The 19,022-nt window shown below is 40.2% G+C and overlaps 1 protein-coding gene across 1 annotated transcript in view; it reads left to right on the top strand.

The window, feature by feature from the left end:
• SHC3 (SHC adaptor protein 3) overlaps positions 1-18,604 on the top strand; it is a gene marked incomplete at both ends in the record, with an annotated part of 57,456 nt that extends 38,852 nt beyond the window's left edge. Inside the window, 8 exons of the mRNA XM_080362810.1 lie at positions 860-913; positions 5,155-5,206; positions 9,321-9,447; positions 10,584-10,737; positions 11,723-11,819; positions 12,704-12,898; positions 15,053-15,348; positions 18,476-18,604. Of these exons, the coding sequence (XP_080218936.1) occupies positions 860-913; positions 5,155-5,206; positions 9,321-9,447; positions 10,584-10,737; positions 11,723-11,819; positions 12,704-12,898; positions 15,053-15,348; positions 18,476-18,604 (1,104 nt within the window). The remainder of the gene's footprint in view (positions 1-859; positions 914-5,154; positions 5,207-9,320; positions 9,448-10,583; positions 10,738-11,722; positions 11,820-12,703; positions 12,899-15,052; positions 15,349-18,475) is intronic.
• Between the last annotated feature and the right edge of the window lie 418 nt (positions 18,605-19,022).

The following is a 19,022-nucleotide window of genomic DNA, read 5'->3' as shown; positions in this document are numbered from 1 at the left end:
GATCCAGATAACTATTATCACATGCTGTGGGGCACTAAATAAGGGACCTGTCCTATACCAGACAAATTCCTTGGCGTGGTGTCTGCGACTTAAATTATCAAGTGAAATGTTCTTTCAAATGACCTTTTCTTTCTTGGTTGTTACATGATTTCATTATTGAAAGATTTCGTAAGTTAAATCTCAGTATAGCAATGGAGCAGAGCTGTTCTCCTTGTATTAGAGGTTCACGACAATTTGTCTCTTGCCAGGGATATATCATATTAGTTCAAGTTGTACATAAGCAAATTGAATTTCAAATGCCCTGAAGAATGCCTGAGATTTTGTCCACAATGCTATGTTGCAGCTAGATTCAAAATTCTGTTTGCATATTGCAAACACGTTGGTGTTTGAAACATCAAATGATGCAGTAGGTATGGGAAGCAATGTTAGAAACCTTAGCTGGTGTGCAGATTGGCATGATTTCATTGATTTCACCAGAGCAGCATCAGCAGAAAAGTACTTTGATGAATAGGACCCTTTGCTCCATTCATCACTATCTGTAATAAAGAAAGTGAGTTTTAGCAGATGAAAATTTCTCTGAATATACTATGTGACATATCTATATGATTTACTGGAGTTCTGAGCACATTTAGCAATTTTGCTGTGTCCTTCTAGGTTTTAAAGAATATAGAATAGATTCATCAATCCTTAAGTTTGTTTATATTATCATGCTACTCTTTGCACTCCTTGTAGGTGAAATGCAGAGGTCATTTTGATCTTGGTTTTGGATTTTCACCCCCATACAAACCAAAAGAGAAATCAAAAGGGTGAACTGTAAGAAAATCTACTGACTCACACATATTCTTTCTAATCCATACAGATCATTGCGAATCACCATATGCAATCCATTTCCTTTGCGTCTGGAGGTGACCCGGTAAGCATTTCTTTAAAGCTTTCCACCACATAGATATTGCTTTATGAGGGCTGTGTGGCAAAATTTATTGCATAGCTTACTGAAAGAAAAATATAACCACAATAGCTCCTATTTCTTATTTCATAAATTCTCCTTGATTGTTGCCATCAAACTCTTTTTGGGGGAAAAAACTGACAAGCAGTCATAAATCCTCCTTTTTGAATGACTGAAATGAAAAGAATCGGATGGCTGTGAGCATTCGTATAATAACTGATAAGCAGGGCTCTGTTTTTCAGAGTAATGTAGTATGTTCCTATGGGTATCGTGTGAATTTTTGTCCTGACTATTTTTTTTTAATGGCAATAGATTATGTTGCAGTTATATTTATAGCAATGTGTGCATTTCTTTCTTTTCTTCTTGTCTCTAAGTGTACATTAAGAAGACTGTGCTAAATAAAGCCTTCAGGTATATTCACTACACTTATGCAGTTTGAAGACAGGCTTTCAGGAAAAGCCGAGATCTTTCTAGTTTTGCGAAGCTTTCAGATACAGCTACGTATGTGGTTCATTTAGATCGAAGGGCAGACTTCTTTGCTTTTCCCTGTTTTTATAAGCAGCCCATCCAAAGACATATTAAATTTGCTTAAAGAGTATTTGTCACCCAGCAATGGGAGAATTATAAAATAGAGACTTTGCTCACCTCTTACCTTAGAAGTTTGAAAGCTTTAAAACCTAAATTATTTGAATGGATCTGCCTATTCCTCCATCATATGATTAACTGTCATTTATCAGCCATGTACTACAGGTAAGGCAATTTCTAGCCTGCTTTGTGAATTAAATTCTCTTAGTTCAACTCTGTTAATTTGAAGATCCTTGGCACTTTTTCTGTTCATTTTTCTATCCTCAGAAAACGTAAGGGCAAACTTCAGTATTAGTATAGCTCCCCTGAGCTCATTTCAGTTCCAGAAAGGAAAAGGACACCGTATCATAATAATTTGGGTAACAAAAAATGCATCAACAGCAGCTTTGAAATCAAACAGATTGCAGTGGATGCTGTAAATGAACAATTCCTGAAGTGGGCAGAGGAGTGATTAGCACAGTTCCCTGCCTCCATAAGAAGATTCTTCGCTCCCCATCTGCCATCCCAAATGCTGAGTCCTGGAAACACCATTGCACACTGCCCACTGATAGAGTGATTTACCAGGAAAGAGGAGAGAAGCAGCAGTAGGGATTGGATTTGGAGTAAACAAGCTCTTCCAAATGTTTTAGAGAGATAAAAATCATGCTACTGAGTCAGTGAGCTACCAGAGAAATCAAATTGCATGGTGTAAAGGAGCCTACAAGAGACAGTGAAATTGTAAAGATGCATTCCCAATAAGACCACAGCATGGTGATCTCATTCTGGAGGTGGAGAGGGTAGGTATGAGTATCTAATGACGCTCTGCAGGCTTGTCTCAGTGGGCTAGTATCTGGCACAACTTTAAATCAAAAGCTTGTTCATAAAGCAGATGATTCCTTTGTCCTGTGTGCACAAGGAAGAAGATAAGATGCAAGGATAAGATTTAAGTCACAGCTTTATTAACCTATCTGAGGGTCATCCAGACATAACTGTTATCAGCCCTTAATGATCTCCACTTGTTGGAAGATTGCCACCACCAAACCGTGTCCCCCCAAACCAGCTGGGCTCCAGCCAGAAGCTCATCTCCTCATAAGAGATTTAAAACGGATGGAGCAAGGCCATACTGAAACAGGAAGCCATGTCTGTGCCCTTGTTTCTTCAGGAAATACTTCCCTTATTTTGAATTTTGAAGTTTGTTTTATAGAAGTGACGCTGCCCCACTTCTCAACCCATCCACTTTTCTGCTCTGGGTATCTGCCACACATTCACACCAGAAATTAAGTTTGCATCTTTCGTCCCACTGCCTAAGCATTAATTACTTCCATCATTCAAAATATATCCACTGGAGAAGTGTTCCAAAGTCTTGGAGAACAGCTTGAGTACCATATATATTTTTGCAATATTCTCCATTGAATGAGTCAGACAGTTTCTGGCTGTGTCAGTACATGGGAGCTTGAAAGTCGCTCCACCAAATCCTTTTACATACCATTTCAGAATCACTTTTAGTTCACTTCCAAGACTCTGTTCTGAATCTGCTTTACCTCTCTTCAGCCCCTCCTTATGATACACTAAATATTTTTCATCCATAGGCATTTCGAGTAGCTGTTTCCAGGCTGCTAGACAAGACATCTGTTTTTGGAGATGCCTGTTGAAATTTCAGAGAGGCAGATCTCATAAGGTCTAATAAGGCAGGTCTCTCAGAGGTCCCTGAAGGCAGTACTTTTTCAGTTTCAGCCCTGCCTCGAAATTTTAACACTGCAATGCAATTTCTTCGAGGTGAAAATTATAGCTCATTCATACTTGTCTTCAGTCCTTGAATGTCAGGGGCCACTTTGCTGCATCAGGCCATCCTTGTATTGCCTTTTGATAGGAGTCTTCTAATTTAGCCATTGTGAAATGTGCCTGTCCTTAATGGTTTGTCATAGTCAGCTTGAATCTGAGAGCTTTAGATGAAATAAAGAGTAGGTGGTTCCAGTCTCTTACACCCACACTGGCTATGAGATAGATCTATGATTTACTCAGGCATAAATGTATCCATTATCTATGTCTGTACTAGTAAATAAAATTATCTGCAGCCTGTTTCCTGGCCCCAAATCTAAACAGCACAGCGCAATTTGCATCTGTACATTCACTCTCTTCCCTCCCAGTGGTCTCTTGGGATCAATGCCCAGCATGTGCTAGTCCCTCAGAGAATTTGAGAGCATGGAGTGAGAAACCAGCACAGCTAGGCAAGGAAGAGTAGCAACAATTAAATGATATTGATACCTGTGGAACAACTCACAGGCCTTTACCTTGGCTCTATTTGCGACGTCTATAGACTCTCTGTCTATAGGTATAACCTCTTTTCTCATCTGCTTACTGGTTGATATGCATTGTTACTTCCACTCAAGTCATTGCCCAGACACTATGTCATTGAGTGCTTAAGAAATTACTGGACAAAATGCTAGGACTGTTCTTCTATGCTCTGCTTTTTTTACAGACAAACTTCATTACTGTTGTGTCCGATTACCTTCCAATAATTCATTACATGATATGGCTACATATCTGTCACCAGAACCATGAATAGGCTTCGTCATTTCCCTTGCCCTCTCTTTAGGAAGGAAGTTGTATATATATGCAGCACAGTGATTTGTTTTGGGTGTGTGGTGGTGGTGTGTGCTTGCAGTAAAGAAAGCCAAGCTCAATAAGTCTATCATCTTTTAACTGTAGATTGCTGTTTTTTATGACACGAGGTCTTGATGTAATTGTCAATGGTCTTGGATTGGTCCCCTGAAAATGCTTTGGGTAGATTTATGCAGCCAGCTGTAGTGTATCTTACATATATCTCAGTTAGGTTTAGCCATACCTGACAAGCCAGGCATGTCAGGAAATACTGGATCTAACCAGGACTTCCTGATCACATCAAGGATATATGGCATTTCCCAGATGTCCCAGCAGGGTCATGTTTCCCAGAAGCACTGGTCTTTCTGTTTCATCTGCATGAAGATAAAATCTGTGCCACTTGTGCAGAGGAGTGTGAGAGGAGCAGGAGAGCAAGCAAAAAGTCCCCGAAGAAGATGGCCTGTGGCAATGGGGATGGCTGGGGCCAGCCTATGGGCTGGGAGAGAGCGTCCTGGGAAACTGCTTGTCACAGATGAGCAGCAGCTGAGCATCTCTGTGCTGTATGGCGTTGTCATCAGTAACGTTAGCGTGCCTGCTTGTCACACATGAATAAACAATGCTGCTCAGTATTTCTGAGGAGCAGGGCTGTGACTCCCACTCTTTCTGCCACAAAACCACTTGATTATTCATGTTCTGAACAAAAACCTCTGGGTATTTTGAGGACAAAGACTTCTAATTCTCCTTCCTTCTAAATGAGACCTGATACAAATCCTACTGAATTTGTTTAATTGATTTTCAAAGGTCTTGGAAGAAATTTTTAAGTTCTGCTGAAACAGATCACACTCTAGAGAAAACAAAGTGGTGGTATCAGTACCAAAACCCATAAATATTTGTACGGGGTTTAAATAGTGTGTAACTGTAAGGCAAAATATGTCATCTGAGGCTCTGCCCACAGGAATAAGCAGACTCGGGACTGTGATCTTTTGCTATGATTAGTGCAAAGATTTTTTGCATTCATTGTACATACCTTATTTTTTTGACAGGATACAACTGACTATGTTGCGTATGTAGCTAAGGATCCTGTTAATCGAAGAGGTAAGTTAGAAATACCTACTTGGTAACTTTTTTCCTTTGAGAAAAATGCATTATTCATGGTATAATTGAGAAGATTTATTTCCCCACAGAAAAAAATAAATGCAGCCCAATAAAAAGACTGCCTTTTGACAGGGCCATGAAAAGATTGTGTAGTAATAAAGAACAGCCATAGGCCAAGTTCATTCTCAAACTTGGAACAGGTCTTGCCTGTAGTTCATCTCCAAATATCACTTGGATTCTCTTCATCTCTTAAATCAAATGCTTGTCATATTTGGCTGTGTGAGCTTCTAGGCAACATCTAACTTCTGCCTACACCCCAAAACTATGCAAGAACCTGAGCAGTCCTCTGACTGAGTCCTCCAAGGAGGCAGCTGAATCTGTTAGGTCTTCTCAGTACATATCTAATTCTTTCTGGCAGCATCAGATTCTTTACCAAATAGTGAGTTTTTGAGACAGCTTGCTGGAGGCTGTAATCCTCTTTCTCAGTGAAGTATTATTCAAGGTTGTATTGATTTATGAGCAATCAGTCAGAAACAAGGAACCTCTTGTTGATTGTCTTCAAAGGCTAAGATCCAGTTCAGATTCTCAAAAACAAATTACAAGAAGTGTAAATTACAGTCTGAAATAATAGGTATGGAAAACACACTTTCTTGTAATGCAAAAAGCATCACAAGGTTTTAATGCTAGATACAAAGTATTGTATAATGTACCTGAGAGTCCATTTATTATTCATAGATTCACAGAGAAAAAAGCCTAGCTCCAAAAAAAGACCCAAGCATTTCCAACAGGATATTTTTGCAATTCAGACACTTTAGCTACAAAATGCCAATACAAACTCTGAGCTGCCACATTACCATGGACACAACTAGTGCAAGAGCTTCTCTATTTTGTCATCTTTAATGATTTCATAACAGATACATCAACAATCTGTTGTGTCCATGTGCAGATACGTCCAGACTTGAGAGTGTTAGCTCATAACTAATACCTGCATTAAGCATACTAATATACTGAATATTAGTGAAACACCTAGAAAACTTATGGGGGGTGGGAGGTAGGGAGATAGTCTAGTTCTTTGCTATGCTTGTTATGTTCCAGCATCATGCATCCCCCATTAGAAGGCTCTGGCATCAGACTGTAGGCTGTATGATGTAGAGCTGCTCTCCACCTGCTTCAGCAGTACCCTTCTGCTAAACTGGAGAATGATTTGGTTGTGCTGAGAGATCTCAGCGGCAATGTAGTGGACCAGCATTGCAGAGCAGACATTTGCACTGTAGAGTCTGGAGGAGCCCTGTCTCTGTTTTGTGTTTCTGTGTGAGTGGATTTTTTATAAAAGCTGTTTCGTGAACCATGTTCCTTATATCTAAGTTGATTGAGTTTAGCATTAGCTTCCGCTAGTCTATCCTAGATTGAGGAGTCATCTAAGTACCTGGTGTTTTCTTCCTACAGTGTAACGGGTTCAAGTAATTTCTCAGTTTTCTTTTAAATGTTTGTCAGAGTCAACTCTGTAGATCTCCAGCTGCAGACCACATCATCCATCCTTCAGATAATTTCTATTGCTCCTTCTTTAATTTTTCTGCATTGTTTTAAGAAAGTAAATGATTCCTGTTATTGTTCAGAGTAACCAAAGGTCAGCAATCTATAACAAAAGCTGCACCTTCCTATTCTTACTTGGTTTTGTCCCCATCATTAGCTGTTTCCCCATAAGAACTTTGCTGTAGCGAAGCACTGTTATTTTACATTAAATTCATTCATGCTGTGAACTTTAAGCCTTCTGTTTTACAGCTTTCCATGGGAGCTTTCTCTAACTGTATGTGTACATCAGTCATTTGCAGATCAGTGACTTTGTATGTAACCAGTATTAAAACACATTTTTTAAAAGGTCTAGTTTACCAAGGGATCCAGATTGCCCTCTTTCGTCATCACTGGCTGTTCTGTCAGTCTTTGTGTTATCTGCAAATTACTTTAGAAGTGAGCTCGAATTTACTTCTGTATCTAGTGAAAATGTTATTGCTGCTGTTACTGACACTACCACTGATGCTGTCATATATCTTTCACTTGCATATTAAACTAATTTCTTTCCAAGTATGAAAAAGCTCTCTTCCTGCTTTATATTCTGGATGTGGCAAACTAAAGACTGTCTGTCTTCCACTGTAACATTCACAAGAAATCATCTCTCTGCGACCCAAACCTTATCCTTTTGCAAGAAGCACATCTCCTACCTGCTGAAAGTCCATTCACGTATCCAAGGAAACTGGTTACTCATTATGTCACCTACTGAAACTACTTAATAACTCATGCTTCATTTCAGCTCCAGATAGGTTTAGTGGTTAGCAATGTAGCCTCTTTAAATCCCGGCTCGAGTTATAAAGCGCAAAAATGATAGCTTTGTTTGGCCTAACTACTTTTGGTTCATGTTCATGGAGATAAGTCTGCACCTTATTTGGGGGCTGATTGTTCACTGCCACCAGCAGGGATGCAGAGAGTTTAAACAGCAGATATCCTGCTGCTGGCCAGGGATGTCTGTCTCTGCCTTTGAACACATGAAGGTCCTGGTATTGTCTGCTTTCAACATACAGCTAAGGACATTTCCCTTGAATCAACCATTGCCTCAGCGTGCTGGTCGGCATAGCAGGTGCCATAAGGTGAGAAGACAGCATCACTGCATCTGTTTATCTGGGCAGCACTGTGACTGGTGCCATCTTGTGCTGCATGAGGTGCTGCTGCTGAGGGAGAGACAGTTTGGTCATTCCATACCTGCAGGTTTCTTGGCCCTTTATTGTGGCCTCTTCAGAGATCTGTCCAGCAGATAGCCTTTGAGAAGTCATTGCTAAACCCCCTTAGTCTCCTTATATTGCTTTAACTAAAATTGTCTCACACAAGTGTTATGACCAATCCTTATTTATAGGTCATTGACATCCAAAATACTTGATTCCACTGAGCTGGATGCTGGGCATATGCTATACTTTCAGCTGAAGAATTTGTGTTCAGGTTATTAAAGAAGTCAGGGGTGATAGAAATTAATAACTTTGAACAAGGTCTCTCTGTACTGCAGAAGAGCTTGGAAAAGAACCTCAAATTCAGCCCAGGCTCTAGCCAGTAGACTGTGTGCTTGTCCAGCACTGAATAGGGAAAATGAACTTTCCTGGGCTTTCTTGAATAGCAGTGAGGTGTTGTTCATTCATATCTTTAGCTTCCAGCTCTTAACACCTACCCATGTTCCTGCAGTATTAGGTGAAATGTTCACAAGTTCACCTGTTTATGTTGTGACATAAGATAGTAGCTCCGAGCCACTCTCAGATTTAAAACCGGCAGGGATTTCGTTGCTCAGGCAGCTGATAAAGATTTCTTGGTCTCCCATCGGAAGAGAGCTTGTGTTGCCAGCCTCCCTTCTTACTGCCTCTGTCACAGTGGGTTCAGAGCGGTGGTGCATGAGGGAATGCTGGAGACCACTGAGATCCTGGGTCAGTACTCCCCAGGGAGCCTGCAGTTTGGTAGGAGTGTCTGCATACAGACAAGCAGGAAAATGCACCAGCCTCTGTATTACTGGAATCAGACCAGGATCTGGGATCTAGGAAGTGTCCAGGAAGTATCCTGGTTACTGTTCATCCTTCAGGCTGTCATTTGGAAAGTTCTGGAAACTCAAATGAAGGGAACGGCTTGCAACTGGCTTGGGGTGTTTAGACATAAAACTGGAGTGGGGATAAAACTGAGGAAAGCAAGGAAAGCTTTTTTGTTGTTATTGTTACCATCTACTAATATTTTTATATTTTCAACTTAAAGCTCAGAATTCTCATATAATCTATTACAAGTGGAATTTTAATGAGATTTCCTGTCTTTACAGACTTGCTAAGGTTGTGGAACTGATTTGTGGTCTTGCCTGTTGCAGTTACACACCAGAGCAATTTTCTTTAACCTTTAAATAGACCACATTGCCTGAAATTCACTGTGCCAGATCTGTGTTTTTATTGAAATGCAGATCTGGGTTTTATTGAAATGTGCACACCATGACAGGGCAACTATGAGTGATATGTAGATGTTTAGTCATAGGTCAGTGCATCCTAGCATAATATAATCAGTTATTTGCATGTGCATGTGTCGAATCTTTTTCATTTAGCTTGTCATATACTGGAATGCTGTGATGGCCTGGCCCAGGATGTCATCAGCACCATAGGGCAAGCATTTGAGCTTCGATTTAAGCAGTACTTGCGATGCCCCTCTAAGATATCTACTTTCCATGATAGGTGAGTATGATTGCAGAAGACTCCTAAAGGATCTTTTTTAGCTTTGTATTTACTTAATAAAATGTGCTGTGGACAATGTTGATGGGCAGGATTTAAACACTTTAAAAAGAGAACTCAGCTGAAATAGCAAAGCAGGGTTTCTTAATGAATATGAAAGGAGCACAGTCATTTTAAAAGAATGGGCTAAATATGAATTTCACAGCGAACTTATTGAAATGATCATGTGCTTTCTGTTGTAGTTAGCAGGCAGAGTTGTATGGTCAAGAATGAATGTTATTAGTGGCATTTCCTTGTTGTTGTTACTGTCATAGCAGGTCTATCAGTTTAGATGAAATAAGCTAGAGCTGCTGGTCTTCCAAAATTGCTAGTGATGTTTCACTATTTCTGATATTAGCCAGGGTGAAGTTTTCAGGGATGTCATGTATTCTACAGAGGCTTTGACTGCATTGTTCTCTGGAGGATACAAAATGTGTCTGCTTCTGTATGTTTAAAAGGCTGGAATATAGCATTCTGATTTCTTTGGTAAGCTGTGTTTTTGATGTGAATTGCTATATGCTTGCTAACATTAGTATAAATCACAGTGAGCTTGTATCCTGTATAATCTCTTATATCAGAGTAAAATGAGTGTACAGTGAATTTAAAATGCTAGTATCCTAATCTGGAAGCATTCTGTACTCACTTTAGTGGTGTGTAAATGACTGTTAGATGTAGACTGAAACCACAGATCTGATCTCTTGACTTTTTGAAGTTCTTCCAGGTTTATATTGGTGATGGAGCAGCCATAATTAAAGACAAAGTTTTAGGGCTTAGTGAATCAATCAAGTAATATTACAAATGCTACTCTGAGGTTAAATAAAATTATTTGTTAATGCAGTTTATAGTAGTCTTTAAAGCTAAATAAAACATCCGTCATGCAGCATAAACCATTTCATCCATTGCAAAGGAGGTTTAGATCAAATTTATCTAACAGAAAGAGTCTGCTGCATGATCCATCATTGCTTTCTGCCTTATGATGGTAGCTGAATTGTCAAAACAGTATGCCATAGTGATCCCCCAACAAGCAGTCTTAGCATGCTGCAAGTATCTGTATGTGCTTTGCAAGCGAGGGGCAACATAAAGCACTCACTGTCTTACAGGATGCAGAGTTTTGATGAGCCATGGATGGAGGAAGATAATGAAGCAACAGAACATCCATATTACAACAACATCCCAAATAAAATGCCCCCCTCTGGTGGCTTCATTGATGCCAGACTCAAAACAAGACTTCCCACTGCTGCAGATACAGCTCAGGTCAGTGCAGTTGCATCTCTGCTCTCCTGCTGATGAATCCAAAATTTAATAAAAATGTGTATGGGTACATTGTGACTGTTTATAGCTCACAGCCCTTCCTGTGTGGTCAGTCCTTTTGAATGGGCATTGAAGGTCCAGGGGGCAGCAAATTAGTCATGTTCATAAAAAACAAAGAAGGATAGCTCCTCATGGTGTTAAAAGATTACACATGTTCAAGGAAAAGAAATTCACTGAGTGTTACTATATTTGTAGAAACCATGTCTGCTGCAGAGAGTATCAAACAGTGCACACTAACTCAGAAAGATTTGATGCAGAACCCTTTAAACAATCTGGTGCCATTGTTACTAAGAATTCATTATGCTAATAACTCAGCAGCAATCAGCATTTGGCTGTGTTTCTAAGTAGGTTTGCACCTTGCTTAGAACTGAGGTCAGCTTGGATATTTCTACCAGCATTACTGTCAGAAGTTTGACTGCAGTATCAGTGTCGCCACCTAAGCTAAATTTTCAGATTCAGCACAACCCTCCTTAAATCCAGAGGGGCCTTGTCTGTAGACAACATCCTCCCTTCCGTACCCAGGTGGATCCCCTGGTGTCAATGTGAGTCTTTCAACTCAGGCTTTGGAGGGTGCTGGGGCTGTCTTCTGGTCCCAGGTGTGTTTCACAGAATCAAAGAACGTTCTGCAGGACACTTTTCCCAGGCACAGTTTGTCAGGGCTTGCTATGTACTGGAGGAGACGATGCATCATTTGGGATTGCGGGGGTTAATAAAAGCAGGAAGCAGGGAAGTTTACATGAAGGTCACCGGTAATATCTTACTCCTACACAAATGCATTTGTGAGATCTATATTCTGACACTATGATGAATCAGAAATGAAGAGTGGGAGTACACAGAATACAGCCAAGGAAATTGTCAGAGCCACTCATAATATATCTGAGCATTTTAAAGGTAATTGAACATTTCTTTGCACATGTGTCCATTCTAGTCTGCAGCAGGAGTGGGAGGAGACCAGACCTATTACCAGAGTCGTCACTTAGGAGACAAATTCAGTGAAGACTGGCCTCATGGCCTGGTTAAGCAAGGTGAGTTTTGCAAGTTTTCGCTGTAATACTGAAGGAGGTCTTGGGTGGGCAAAGCATGTTAAAGTCTGGTGCCTAAAAGTCTTAAGGCAATGGACTGCACTTTGTTGATAGGTTCCTTTTGTCTGAATTTTAGCATTGGTATCAGTAAAAAGCATTTGGTAATTATCCCTGGATGAATTATTAAATGCACACCTTCATAAAATCTTATCTTTTGCGGAGCAGTTCACAAATAGAACTGCCCCAAACTCTCTAGCTTGCCATGTCTTAAATCCCGTTGGTCTGTTCTGAAAATCTGATCCACTAGGCTATGCAAGATGGAGTTTCCAAAGAAAGAGGCAAAAGTCAGAAGCTTTTTTAAAGTGTGGAACAATGCATGTGTTTGCACATGATCTCTGCTCTTCAAATAATAAATAATGCAAAATGTTATTTTTGTTGTTGTGTATGAATTTTAACCAAATCTCATAAAAACATGTGTGAAATTTCACCCCTTCTACCTTTATATGACGGCTTTACTGTGTTTCTGGGGACACTTTACTTTCAAATGCCAGAGTATGTTATTTGTTGTTAATCTCCACAGATTTGAGGATTTTATTTTATTTCCTTCTCTCATGGCTCCCCAGCTGAATATCAGTTTTGAAACTGACCATCTTTATTAACAAAATCTTTCCTCCTGAATAACAACCTCCCCAAACCCTCATTGAAACACGGTTCTGAATCCATTCATCAACATTTTTTTTTTCCTACTAGATCCTGCAGTTATTGATTTTACATCTGCCATTCCAGGGAATTTTAAACCGAAGGTGGTGGGGTGTGATGATATTTGGTCTTTATAACACTGTTCTGTCAAATACAAAAAAGAAGAAAAAAAGTATTGAATTTTCTAGGATCTCTGGATATCTGTAGTATGCCGGAAGGGAAATCACAAGTAACCCCAACAGTGGAGATGCCAGCATATGTAAACACCCAGCATATAAATATAGAAGCTCTATTGGCACTTCAGGCAGATGCTGAAATTACCTTCAGTGGAACAGCAGATGACACCAAAGAGAGCAGCCCAGGAAAGGATCTATTTGACATGAGTGAGTTCCCTTCCTATTTACTCCCTTTCTAACAAGCAACCAAATATGTTTATGCATTAGTTCTGTACAAAAAAAAAAAAGTTAAATTCTCCAAATTTTAGTGTTGCTGGTGGAGTTATGGTGAATTTTACAATTCATTGCAGCTTAGTTTCTGACTGAGTTAAAAAAAGGGTGGCCAAAGATTAGAAGCTAGTTTGTATTATATCTGAATTAAGCTGAGTTGCAGTCTGCGCTGTTCTTAGCATCACAGGCAACAATGTCAGAAAGAAAATAAATCATATAGGAAAGTGAAGGCTGCAGAATTAGCTCCTGTCTGTCCTGTGAATATGTTACTAGAAGTCAATGCATATTACAAAATCTTTGTGCAACAAGGAAGCTGGAAGGGAAATTAAAAGGCTGTGTTATCCCTTGCTCTCCACAGGCCTCCTATCCTCTGCAACTATCTTTTCCAACTTTGAAGTCAGCTTCTCCATAGTCAGAATCATAGCCATAAAACAATGGTTTAAGCATCAGTCATTATTTGATGTTGCTGCTACTGATTGTTTTCAGCCTTGAAGATATACTGAACATGAAGTATGGGGAAAATAGTTTGATGTGCAGAAAATTTTCTTCATTTTTCTACTCTTCCTATCTCAAATCAGTTGCTGACACATTCTTTATTTAATTCAGTTCACATAATTAAAAGGCAGTGAGACAAAGCAGTTGGTGCCTGTGTGTTCTTTGTAATGTAACATATCTACATTTCAATTATCTCAGTATACATAAAACTGTCTTCCTGGCGCGTTTTTGCTGAGATGTGGCTCTTTTTCCATGAATTAGGGAGATTTTGGGTTGAAGGAAAGGGAAGAAAGTCGAGGGAATATATATCTGTGAGTATAGGTCTGAAATTAGAAAATTCTATCTGAAATCAGGGATGCTAACCTTCATTTCTAAGCTTGCATCTATTTTATACACATTCTCTTCCTAAAAACAGTGGAAATGGATTTTTCACCTTCCAGCCTTCAGAAATCTTTATTAACCATTGTATCATCAGAGAAAAGTAATATCAGAAATTGTGTCAACATTCCCTAAGTTAATGGTTTGCCAAGCTAGACGTGTGTTGAACTTTGTGCAGACTGCAATGTAGTGAAGACATATATAGCTGATTTTGAGAAGTAGCCGAGGCATCAACATGCTGTGACAGCACAGTATTTAAACTATTTCTCCGAGCTAAGTTAACCCCTCTGTGGCCCCAGGCAGACATGGCTATGTACCTCTCACACCTGAGCAGTCTGTTTAGAGCTGCTGTATTGCATCATGGTAGTGCTCTGCGGATGTCTTTTAGTAAGTCTAGTGGGCACGGAACAATATCTCTTTGTAATGTGCACTAGTTGGTCAGATGAAGGAAAAATAGCTTCCAATAGTTCAGCACAGCATATAATGAAGTACACACTGACCTATTTACTATTTCTGTAAGACCGTTTGGATCTGTAATGATACATCTTTTCATCACTCTGTAGAAAGTAACACTAAGTTCAGGATTTAGCTGAAGTTTAAAAGATGGTTCCCTGAGGCTTATTTCAGCTAGGTAAATCACAATAAAGGTGTTGGCCTGTGTCTGTGTTGCAAAGTCCTCTTCCTAGGTGGAGGCTAGGGGTGGGCTGAGTGGTAAGGGTGACTGATGCCTTCTAGACATACCCTTGAGCAGCTGGAGACTCAGTAACAGATAATTTTTAAATGAATGTGTTGCTTGAAGAGAGACTAGATACGAGTATAATGACATTGGGCACCCAATTTATCTAAAATGAAACCATCTGACATACCTGGCAAGACAAAAGGACACCTCAGCCCGATATCAGGCAAGTAAATACAACTGCTGACAAAGCCATTACTGAAATAAAATCACACTACCTTTCAAAAGCTCCTGCCAAGGTTTGCTCTGATTTGCATCAGCATATTTCTGTGCATAACGTACATTTTTAACATATTACATTCCTTGGTCTTAATATAATCCATAAATCAGTGGGGCTAGCAGTACATCTTCCCTCATTTTTTTCATAAAGGGAAGTGGCTGTAACACAAAATAAATCCTGTTAAAACTGACTGGAATAGCACCATTTTGTAATATGATTTACCTCTGAATGATCTTGCCTTTGTTTCTATTTCCACAACCAGAACCATTTGAAGATGCCCTCAAGAACCAAGCATCTGAGGCTGCATTAAGTAAATCCACCTCCACTGGATGCACCAGTCCTCTTTTATCCAGAGCAGCTGACTGTACTGTAGCCAAAGAGCTGAGTACAGAGCCATGGTATCAAGGAGAGATGAGTAGGAAAGACGCAGAACAGCTGTTAAAGAAATGTGGAGACTTCCTTGTGAGGAAAAGTACCACAAATCCTGGCTCCTATGTGCTGACAGGCATGCAAAATGGACAAGCCAAACATCTTCTTTTGGTAGACCCAGAAGGAACTGTAAGTGCTGGCTCCTTACTAACACAAGAGCTTTCTGACACTAGACATTTTCTCTACACACGTTTAATCTTGTTTACAGCTTATACACAACTGATCATAAGTACAGCCTCATGTCTCTAATATGCCATCACATCTCTAATTCTCTCCCTGATGTGTGGCAGAAGACCCACTGGATGATTTCTGCACATTGCAGGGAGCCTTAGGGACCTGATTCCCCACCAAGGTCCAGCTTTGGCCACTGCAGTACAGTCTTTGTCAAACGTATAGCTAAGCCACTTTTTCAGCCTTCTTGCTGAGCAGCTGCTGCTGGCTGTGGAAGTTCAACCAGCCTGTGTGCTGGCAATTTCCACATGACATTTCCGTCAGCCAGAATATGGACCAGGCCCTCTGTGTGTTCCTGCATGTAAGCCTGAGAGATAACCGACATAAACCTGCTCCATATTTTGCTGCAGAGGGACTCCCTTAGCCAACAAAGGAACCCTCCCAGCATCTGGATGGAGGAGTTCCAGTTTTCTGCAGCTGTCCTCTCCCACTTCTGGGGAGACTTAGTCTCATCTGACAGAATGAAATCATTGCCATGTATTTTATTCTTGGCCTCTGGTAGCTGAGAGTGGACAACTCCTCTTTTCTGTAAAGGACAACTCTAGATGACAAGCTTCAAAGTAAACGAGAAACTCCTGCAAAGGAGTTGGCCTGTTGGCATCTGTTTTCATTTGGGAAACGTGCAGCAGAGCAGCTGAATTGTGCTGGTCCTACAGAGTCTGTAGCACTGCCATGGAGGAATACCCATGGTAGTTGCTGTAATTACGTTTGCCACAGGAGGGCAGTCAAAGAATGGTTTTGCACTGTTTAGATGCCAAGTGCCTGGTCCTGTGCTTGACCAGGACTCCAGCCCGGGGAGCTGGCCCTATGTCTCCTGCGGGGGTGGCCTCCTTTGCTGAACTTTTGCCAGCTGTTTTGTGACTCCTGCAGCTGGGCCCCCTAATTCTCTCTTCAACATAAACCCACACATAGCTGACACAGGCTACTGCAAGGATAAGGCTGCTGTCTGACATGGCAAGTGCAGGGATGCTGTGTCCTCCCCTGGAGTTCTGCTGGCTGGCATGGAGTATTCAGGCCCTGTGATGATTCCTGGGACATTTTCCTTCTACAGAAGGAAAAGGACAGAGTCTCCTCATCTTTTCTGCATTGCCTTTAAAAGCAGCACTAATTTGCTGACCACGTTGCATAGGGACATCCTTATTTTCTGCACCTATCCCCTCCCTCAGCTTACTTCTGATGTGCCATCATAGCCCAAATGACTCTGGAGCTCCTTGTTCAAGAGGCACCGCTTCATATCAACAGCTTTTCTGTGGCTGTATTTAGGTTAACTGTGCTATCTATATGATTTGTGGCATCCTGAGCAGCCTTATTTGGGACATATCAGAGCAGAGAGTTGTCAATAAAATGCCAGTATGGCCAGCTGCAGCAGTGTGCTGGCAGCTTGCATTTCTTCTGTGTGGCCCCAGCATGGTTATTTGTAGAAACCAATCCATGCAAAGGCTGCCTGAAAATTCATTTTACTCACAAATTACTCAGTGGCACACTGCAGCTTTTAAGGGTGTGTTTTCAGAGCAGAGTTAGCTGTCCAGTTACTTCTGTTCTCATCCAGCTGACCAAAAAAAAACCCAACACACCTCCTCTAATCTCTAGTTCAGGTAAGAGATGCTTAAAGTGGAGGATTACAGGATTTTTGCTGCATTTAGAATTAGGGTTTGCATTCTGGTGATGGCAGAGCTTACTCCTTATGGTAAGAAAAGTCTCAGTTGAGTCGAACTGACTGTAAACGTGTTAATCTGAATACAGACAAGGAAAATTACTGCTGTTTTAAAGATATCTTTTCAATTTGAAAATATAGCTTTGAATAACTACAGAAAATGATGTTTCAAAGCAGTATGTTTCAGAAATCAGAGGATCTGCGGATTTTCTTCAGTGGCACAGCTACATGCAGACTGAGCAGATAGTGTCATTTGCCATCAAAGTTGTTTGTTTCTTTTCTTTTTTTTTTTTTTTTTACTGAGGGAGACCCTGTGCTATGTTTCAAGCAGTTCTACCAGAACTTAATGATGAAGATGGAAATACTTGAAGCGAAGTGCCCACCACAGCATAAGCTGTCTTTGGGAGGCTTAAAAAAAGTTGTTCTCTCCTTCTGAGAAGAGTTCAAAGGAAACAGATGACATGCCTCACTTCAGAGCAGTGCTCACAGGCTGTTGCTTGAAGCAGTGTAAAGCCATCCCAATACAAAGCTTTACTGCAGCATGACATTCTCTTGAGAGAACCTCTGCTCTGCCTATGAAGGCTGTATGCCTGACTTGTTTCAAATATAGGAAGGAAATGCTTAGTGAAGATGTGGTTAAATAATTAAAGATTGTTTTGTAACATAGATTAGTTTTGGGCCTGTCCTGATTTTTGACTGCTTTACCTTGAAATATCAGTTTCCTTTTATGATGGGTGTAATAATTTACCTAGTGGGATTCTGGTGCAGAGGACTGGCAAATGGGCTAGAAAAATGACTTTTGTTGCCCTGAAGTGTTTCTGTTTCAGAGGCAGAGGGGTGTACAATGCAGCATGGGGCAAACCCACGCCAAGCACCGTGGTGGCTGGATTGCTTTTGGGGGAGGGAAAGAAGAAGAAGGTCTTTGTTAAGGAAAGCATGAAGATGCTGAAGTGCATGGAGAAGAGCTGGATTCTGGCCTCTCTGGAGGGTCAGCTCTTTCTAATGGAAAAGCTGAAGACGTCTAAAAGAAACAGGTGGTTTCTTGAAGAAGAAAATTTGAAGTAAAAATCCAGCTTACTGTGAAACAAAGTGTTGTACAGAAAGTTTTCAAGCAAACCTATTCAGAACGAGTAATAGCAGTAGACTGGCCCATAGGTAGCATGCAAAATATCTGCTTGGAGAGAAAAGAAGGCGTAAAAGTGAAAAACAGAAGCAAAACTTCAGAAATGCCAAAGTTCCACTCATTTTGATGGACAGGGCATCAGTGTCTAAAACATGATTTTGTCATCTTATTTTTAGAGAATTTTAGTGTGAAGTTAAGGGAAAAAGTATTTTGATCTTTAATCTGTCTTCTTTATCCTTTTTTTGAAGGTGCGTACAAAAGATCGTGTCTTTGACAGCATAAGTCATCTCATCAATCATCACCTTGAGAATAATTTGCCAATAGTTTCTTCTGGGAGTGAACTCTGCCTGCAGCAGCCTGCTGAGAGGAAACACTGACTTCAGATAACTATTTTAGATTTTGTAATTTGAAAGCTATAACTGGTGGAGTTCAGATCTCAAAAAACATGTACATTAAAAAAAAAAAAAAAAGGCAAAAAAAAAGCATATTTATATATATTTCACCAGTGTGTTTTCTTTAGGTTTAAAAAGCCCCATTTCACATAGTACAAGTGAAAATTCTCAATGCTTTATGTAGACATGAAGTCACAGCAGAAGGCTTTCTTAAAAAGTAATTTCAATAAAATTGTTCAGATTCTCTAATGTGAATATTGATAGTGTATATATACACATTATATATATAAATACAGTATATATTTATATTTTTCAAGTCAGTCTGTTGATGATATAGAACTATCTTATGTGCCATGTGTTTTTACCAGAGGAAAAATGCCAATTGTGATTGTTCAGATAAAAA

This window comes from Nesoenas mayeri (genome assembly GCF_963082525.1).
Source record: "Nesoenas mayeri genome assembly, chromosome: Z".
Taxonomy (NCBI): domain Eukaryota; kingdom Metazoa; phylum Chordata; class Aves; order Columbiformes; family Columbidae; genus Nesoenas; species Nesoenas mayeri.
Note: the sequence above shows the minus strand (reverse complement) of the source record. Positions and strands in the feature narration are given on the sequence as shown.